At 42.9% G+C, this 7,735-nt stretch overlaps 1 protein-coding gene across 1 annotated transcript; it reads right to left on the bottom strand.

Annotated features, from left to right (window-relative positions):
* Nucleotides 1-234: 234 nt before the first annotated feature.
* CUNH2orf80 (chromosome unknown C2orf80 homolog) lies at nucleotides 235-7,330 on the bottom strand. Its single transcript, XM_010220408.2, has 8 exons — nucleotides 7,270-7,330; nucleotides 6,346-6,427; nucleotides 5,786-5,868; nucleotides 5,575-5,662; nucleotides 4,931-5,008; nucleotides 1,704-1,791; nucleotides 1,048-1,166; nucleotides 235-355 (listed from the first exon to the last, which is right to left on the bottom strand). Exons 1-8 carry the CDS (start codon nucleotides 7,308-7,310, stop codon nucleotides 266-268), a joined length of 669 nt encoding a protein of 222 aa, XP_010218710.2. The 5' UTR covers nucleotides 7,311-7,330; the 3' UTR covers nucleotides 235-265.
* Between the last annotated feature and the right edge of the window lie 405 nt (nucleotides 7,331-7,735).

Below are 7,735 nucleotides of genomic sequence, written 5' to 3'. Positions count from 1 at the left end.
AGGAGAAGGATGCACACACAACTCTGCTCCCTAAATGGAGTTAGGATATGAATGAAGGTTGTGACTGTTCCTGGAGGATTTGGGGTCCTCCTGGGCTATACAAGGTGGACACAACAGAAGCAAACCCTGAGACACCTACAAACAGAGAGTGGCTAAGACTTAAAAGAACAAACAAAACAATACAGCACAGTGCATTAACAAACTGCTAGAAGGCATCACTTGGCTCACCTACAGCTAGGTGCTGTACATGAAATCCAAATCCTTGTTATGCCTTAGCTTGCTTTGCATTCCCTCCTTTCAGATTTGTTCCAGGCTTCTCTGGCGAGATTCCTTGTTTTGCTGCCTCTGTAGTTCCCTGCAGGATGCAAATGTTAATAAGCACAAGCACAGCATGCAGGGCTGAAGGAATAGGGAGAGGGGGGCCTGCACAGTGATCAGCTTCTGTCCTGCTGTGTGACATGCAGTGCACATGGAACTTGGGAGGTGCATGGGGCTCTTTACACCACTCAAATCCCTGCTGTTGCTACAAGGAATGGGTTCTCACTCCCTTGCATTGCAAAGCTGCAGCCAACAACAGGCTTTGGCGAATCACATACAAATAGAAAAGATGTATCCAATTTGTGTCCATGCTAGGCTAATGATCTAACACTACTTTTTTTCTTTTTTGAGTCAAGTTTTTATTCTTTTTTTAAATAGTCTTCAACTACTTTTTTTTCTCTAGAAGTGATGGCAGTGAACATGTTTTGCAGTGAATATCAGCCAAAAGAGTTTTTTTCATGTGTTCCTATTGAGAATATTCCTGGAATGTGACTTTCTGGTTCATGACTGACACCCAAGGTATGATATAATTGTCATGAAAGTCAAATTTAGGATTGATGCTGTATATAAATTAGCACTATTATGAAACTTCTCATGCCATGGAGAATTAAGATAGGCCTGTAAAGGCTTTGTGGGTTCTGGGTGGCCAGAGGGCCCACTCTAGCTGTGATATTCAGAGATCTTATTGCAAAAATGGCTTGCTGACTTGTGTGAAACTTTCAGACCTACTTTGTCATCCTGCTCCTTTCTTCGTGTCAGTGAGACAAGTTGCTTCTTGTCCTTGCTAGCTCTCCTTGTTGAAGCAGGGTTGGTCTTTTTATTTGCTGGTGCTCTCTGGTACTTGAAGCCTTAGAAGGGAAGAAAGCCAAGCATCATCTTGGGCCCACAAAGTACCCCTGGGCATGGGATCAGCTGTGTTAAATGGCTGGAAGCAAAGGGTACCAGTATCAAATTCCCTATGCTGAATTTTCTGTCATTTTTGCTGCATTTGGAGAAGTGGCAGGGAAGGAAGGTCGCTAATAGCGTAACCAACCATTGTGCAACTCCAAGTATTTGTCCAAGCTTAGAACAAACAAGTGTTTGTCAGATGAGAAGGCTAACCCTATTACAGAAATGGGTAATCTTACATATACAATGTTACACCTCAACTTGCAAACAAAATACTCCTTTTGCAATTATAAACTTCAACCTGAGCTAGATGCTGTTTCTGGGCTGCAGTGGGAAGATCCTCATGCCCAGAATGGGCACAGAGAAAGGTTTTCATGATTGTTTTTACATGTAGCTCCTAGAGCTCTGCGGGCTGTAATGTGGTGGCAGTGCTGGGACAGGCAGCTGCTGCCCCGTGTCCCCTGCCTCTGCAGAGAACTGGGGTGGAATGTGCTCACTGTGCTTCCAGGCGTGCTCTGCAGCCCGCGGGGCGGCCAGCATGGCAAATGGGTGCAGGGAGAGGTTGAAAGGGTGAATCCAGTGGTCCTGGAAGGACAATAATTCACAGGTTAGTACAATTGTGCTTGTTACTGTTAACAAAAAGAGTAGCTTTAACCTCTTAAACTGATTAGGACTTTGGAAAATGAATTACCCTTAGTCTCTAAATTCAGCAAAGCATTTCTGTTCCTTTCACACAGAGTGCAAATGAGCTTAAGCCCAGGCTTAAAACTAAGCAGCATTACCTGCTGAAATGGAAACTGGAGATGCTGATAACAGTGGCTTGTCTTCCTCTTCAGAAGGTTTATAACCTTGCAACCTCATGACTATCAAGGAAGCATCCCAACCCCACCAGAGACAGGTGCTAGGTAAGTGTAAGGTTACATTAGTTCCTTCCTTGTCCTGGGAAAATGAGAATATGAACTGAAGCTTAAAAAAAAAAAAAGTCACTGGAAAAACTTACAAGAAAACCTCACTCTTCTGTAGTGTGTGGTGTGTGCTGAGAAGGGATGTTTCTAAAAATATCCTGGACTGGAAATTCATAGGGAAAAAAAATCATGCCATAAGGAGCACAATAGTAAAAATACAGTATAATGTTCACAGCAAAATCTACCCATTGGAACAATGTGAAAGATCCATGTGCTGAAAGAACAGGTTGTGAAATGCCCATCAAGAGGATTGGATGGGATAATTCAGTCAGGAGAGGTCATAGCCAGGGCTCTTTCTGGTATATGTAATTACTGAGTTACGAAGTGCAGCTCTAGCTTTTTTGGACACTGGGTGGCAGTCCATCATTAATATTAAGGCTAAACATGATTAAGTGTTCTACAAGAGCCTCAGAAATGCTGTGAATTACATGTGAATTGCCTATTATAGTCTGATTTCGATTCCACAGCAGCTTTTGATGATGGCTGGAAAAACAGTAGCAAACTTTGCATCAGTGAAAATAAAACCTACTTATTCCAGCACAAATATTCCTTTGTTCAATAGCTGGGCCATACAATAAAGTATTCTTGTGATGTTAAGTTATGAATTAAAGATTATAAACACCCCTATGTTTTTAGAGGACAATTATACCTAGACTGTGGCCCTGCTTTTACACAGGCCTTGTCTGAACACTGGTCAGGCCCCTGTGAAGTAGCTTGTATCTCCACAGGATCTGCAGGACATCCTTCCTATTTGGGGTGGATTCTGCAAGGCGTGTGGTGCCAGCAGTGCTCAAAGCCTTGTGAGGTGTTCTGAGATAGATTATCCTGTTTAAGACTGGGGCTAACTGTCGGCATTGGGGTCAGGGCAAGGAAAGATGGAAGAATCTTAACTGGTGAAATGTTCAGGGCTATCATGAGATCCAATCAGCTAAGTTGGAGTAACTTTCTCCTTCTTGTCCACTGTAGGATTTTTTTTTAATGGTGTGGATGTTTTTGCTGAGATACACTTGTCTTCTGTATTCAGTCCTGGTGTAGGGGCTGGCAGTGAACCATATTATCAAAGCACTGTGCTGAGGAAATATATTCTGCTTCTCTCAGGAAAGTCTTTTAAGTGCAAAGAAAGATCCAGGTTTTCTGTCTCTGCCACAGATATTTCTGACCTTGGGCAAGTCATTTAATCTGTTCCAGTCAATCATTAGTAAAGGAGGATAATATTACTTCTCTGCTGTAACGGAATAATAAAACCTTGGCCACACTTTCCTTTGCTATTGTATGATCTGATACAGGCGTATCTTCAGACTCTGGCAGAGTATCTGCTCCCTGCAGATGGACAGGTAACAGATACTCTTGCAGTCGGTTACTGGTTTGTTCTGTTCAATTTGTGTTCAACTTGCACAGGATTGTAATTCACTGCAAGTGAAAAATTGCCTTGACTCTGTTCTCTGCCGCTTTCTTGCATCAAAGATAAAAGCTAAGGCTTTCTGAGGAGTGCCACCTCTGAGACTTCACAGGGATTCAGGGAGGATTTCTAGAGTGCAGATACTGAATCTCCTTAAACAGTGTCATGTAATGCTTATGTGAGAGTTGCTCTGAGTTACTTTTTGAGAGATGGTTTCTACACTAGCACTGATTTTTTTTATGAAGCTGCCTAAAATTGGGACCCTTAGAAGGTTAGTCACACCCTACCAAGCAACAGGAAGTAGCTTACTGAGAAATGGAGATATAGAAAGAGGTCTCTGTCTGGTAGAAGTCTTTAGCCAAACTTTTAAAATATGGCATTTAACATTTCTGATTCTTCTGAAGAATGCCCAATCTCAGACCACTTGTTGATTTACTTGGCAGGAAGGTTTATCAGTTTAAAGGAAGAAAGAATGGACGAAGAAGAAGCATCAGCAGAGGCCATGCAAGAGGGAAGGGCTCAAGTGTGGCAGAGGTGAGTGATGGAGGTCTGTTGCTCCCTTAGGGAGTGCTCACAGGATATGCTGTGACCTATCTTTGACTCCTTAGTGAGGCTGGGCAGTGTGGGGCCAAAGGCCAAATGCTAAAAAAGGCTGAGCCTTCTCCAGTCCTAAATGAGAGTGGGGACTTCTGGCCTCCACTCAAAGCCTGAGTGTATGGGGGAAGAAGACACAAACTTACTCCATCTTTGGCAGACACAGAACAAACCCAAAGGAAGACAGCAAGCACTTGTTTCAAATACAAGTCATGATCTTGCATATCTAAATGCTTGTACTCTAATGCAACAGGGAGATACAAGAGTTTATTACTATTTTCCATGCTTTGTCCCCAAACCACTGCTGGGCTAACAGCAGTAATTCTGCAGAAAGCAAATAACTTATCTCCCTTTATTAGTATGGGAGAATGAAATAAATAAGAGCTGTAATAGCGAGACAATATGATCTGCAAGAAATTAAGAAATGCTCTGGATTCTGCAGGTTTGACTGACACTTGGGACTGGCAGGAGGGCTGAGGTATACTGTGCATAGCTGCTACCTCACATGGAGCCTTTGCACGTGGCTGCAAGGACATGCACACAGCTCTAAGTCCTGATGGAAGAAGTGCGGAATTGAGAAATGGGGCCAGCTGGACAGGATTTAATCTGAGTGGGAAGGAAGGGGAAGGGAAATGCTGAAGGATTTAGGAGAGAGAAGTGGCAAAGGCACAGAATGCCAGCCTGACATCCCATGTGCTGGACCAGGCTGCTGTAGGTTAAATCTTCGCCCAGAGCCCTACAAGACATACATCTGCAAATCACTCACTTTGGCAGATCTCTGCCAGTGTGTTGCTGAGGGCCCCATGCTGTACATCTCAAAGATATCCTCGACAGGAATGCTATTCTGGGAAAACAAGCAAGGTCAAGTCAGCTCTCAAAGTATACTTTAAAGTGAGCACATGAAACCCAGCTAATACTCCCTTTCCTTTAAATTTTGCAACAGCTTTCACGTGAATTCCTAGTATTACGTTCACAGTACATATCTTACTGAGACTTGGTCCTATAATTTGCTGTTAGAGGGCCTGAAAATAAATACAGGAATATCTATGGGAGAGAACAAGAAAGTCCTTTTCTCCCTTATAAGAGCCACATGAGAGCTTAGGGTGGGTATATTTGGGATTGTTACACTCTGCTTGTGCTCTACTTCCATCATTGCTTTGTATTGACACCCCTTAGGGGTAAGACAAGATAACTACTGATACACACTCACAATATCACCTCTTGAAACTACCTATTTTGCTTTTTCAGGCTGAACAAAACTTAATGGCTACCTGATAAAATGACTCAGATCTGTGACCTCTGCATTAACTGTCTGCTGTGCTTTCTATAAGCAGAGACATGCACGGTACAAGGGATATTTCAACATTTGCCATAGAGCAAAAGATTCTGATATCTTTCTTGCTCTCTTACCATTAATATTCCAGCATATGAAGATAATATCATAGCTTCTCTCTCGGTTCGGTTGGGATACATATATCTGCTGCAAGCTGCTGAATTCCTGTGAGGTGTTTTAAACAAGATGATTAGCCTAATGTTATAAAAGCAAAAATGTGTGGGACTGATTCACTGTTGCTTTCACTGTTTTCATTGCAGCTTAGGACCTTAACTTTGCAATACTCACATGTCCTCTTCCGTCAGCAGAGGCTGAGCATCTGTATCATTTAGCCACAGCAAAGCAACACTGAGGGCCAAGTTGTAGTGAGCCTGGAAAGAGAGAAGAACCCCAAGGACTTGACCAAAGGATGAGAGACTGAAGGAATACAGGGATAGATAAGCTTGCAGGCCAATGCATGCAGATATTCTCACCAACTGTAGGACACTTGCTGAGGTTTGAGGCACTTTAAACATGCCTGAGAAGACTTTCCAACTTCAGTTGAAAGGGGTTTTATGCACTGATAATGCTAGTTTATGTGCATGTCTTTTCAGATGGTTGACTTCAACCTTTTCAAGTGTCCTTTATTGATGAGCTCAGTCTAGCTGTAAAATTAGTCAGAATTCAATGCCTCTTGCATATGTTACACCTGGATGTTATCTACTGCCAGTCTCTCTAGATGGGAGAGTGACAGGTTTTTACTGATCTCTGTAAGGAATAGCATATTTAGGTGTACCAAACAGCTGCCCTTCAGAGTTCTCACGATAAAGGTAGATAAAGGGTGTAGGATTGGAAATAAGACTGGTTACCATGTCATCTAGAAAGGTGGACTGCCTTTGTCCTCTTGGATCAAATGCATTTTCTCGTAGTCTGATGCCAACATAATCATTCCTTAAAGCAAGAGAGCAACTTTCAATTACCACAAGTTCTAAGCAGTCCAGTACAAGAGAAGATAGAATATGCGACTCTAATGTCAGTGTAAATCTAGGGCTGATTGGAATCTGCTGTGAGATTCCCTGTACAACCCATCCTGATTAGGAGAAACATTAAGGGGTTTTTTTGCCCCCCTTTTTTTTTTCCCATCACAGACAGCATTATCTTCCCTCAGACTATGTTGTTGTCTTCCTTAGATGCTTCAAAATATAAGAAACACAAATATGAAAAGTATGACAAGCTTGGAGCTTCACAGCAAGGATTTATGAGTACAGCCCAGACAGCTACTTCACTGATGCTGGGTTTTCTCGTTAATAGAGGGTCTGCAACCTTTCCCGAGACTGAGCAGTACAGATGTGTGCAAGCAGAGCAGGCAAGGGCTGGCATTCAATAGAGGAAACATCATTTTCCATCCCCCAGAAGCTGTCTGCTGGGCACTTCTGCATCTTGGAGAACAAGATTCTGCTGCATGAACAAAGCTCCTCCTTGTAGCAGCTGCCCTCAACATATGCTGGGTGCATGGCAAAGGAGGAACTCTGTACTCCCTGCATAAGCCAGACCTTGCTCTGTGCTAGCGGGAATGAGACCTCTCTACTTCTACCTCTGCAGTCATGCTCTGTCATGCTGCAGACAGTAGGGCATGGTAGGAAATTAAGAGTATCTAAAAGTCTGCCCATGCTTTCCAGCAAGAAAAGACTAAGGACTTACAGCTGTGATTCAGCTAAGTCCTACAACCTGTTGCAATTAAAGCAAGTCTATCTCAAATTCAGTGCAGGGAACTGTGGGCAGAGAGTACTTACAGGAGTTTTTCAATCTCTCTCTTTAAGCATCTTCTTTCCATGGCCAGAGCTGTTCCAGTTGTCATTGCAATGTAAATGGCTCACTGAAATGTAGGAGAGAAGAAGGTGCATCTGACCAAGTGACTCTTTCACAGTGAGCAAAGTGACAAAACAGACAAACACATACACAGACAAAAGTGTATGGGACACTTAAACCCCTACAAGAATCTGACCAAAACCAATTCCCAAGTAGCAAAACCAGAGAAAAAACAGTCAAGAAAAAGATAACATGCACAGCACTGAAAGTGACAGCAAGGAGCTTGGTGATGGAAAAGGGGTGGGATGCACCCATTTATGATGAGCATCTGTCTTGAATATGACACTTGTCAGCCAGTAGGTTTCTTGCATTCCTATTGCAGTGATGCATGTTCTCTCATACTATAGATTTACTGCAGTCTCTACCTGCTGCTCCTTCCAAGTTCTTAGC

The sequence above is a fragment of the Tinamus guttatus genome, unplaced genomic scaffold (genome assembly GCF_059628265.1).
Source record: "Tinamus guttatus ecotype Peru unplaced genomic scaffold, ASM5962826v1 Tinamus_guttatus_pri_ptg000197l, whole genome shotgun sequence".
Lineage (NCBI taxonomy): Eukaryota > Metazoa > Chordata > Aves > Tinamiformes > Tinamidae > Tinamus > Tinamus guttatus.
Note: the sequence above shows the minus strand (reverse complement) of the source record. Positions and strands in the feature narration are given on the sequence as shown.

Bases quoted from the DNA above. Each gene is read 5' to 3' on its own strand.
- CUNH2orf80 (XM_010220408.2), bottom strand. From the start codon at position 7,310: ATGGAAAGAAGATGCTTAAAGAGAGAGATTGAAAAACTCCT. The intron at 5,869-6,345 runs GTAACCAGTCTT...CTCTCTTTCCAG, and splicing joins CCACCTTTCTAGATGACATG to GCTCACTACAACTTGGCCCT. The intron at 1,792-4,930 runs GTGAGTGATTTG...TTGTCCTTCCAG, and splicing joins ACTGGCAGAGATCTGCCAAA to GACCACTGGATTCACCCTTT.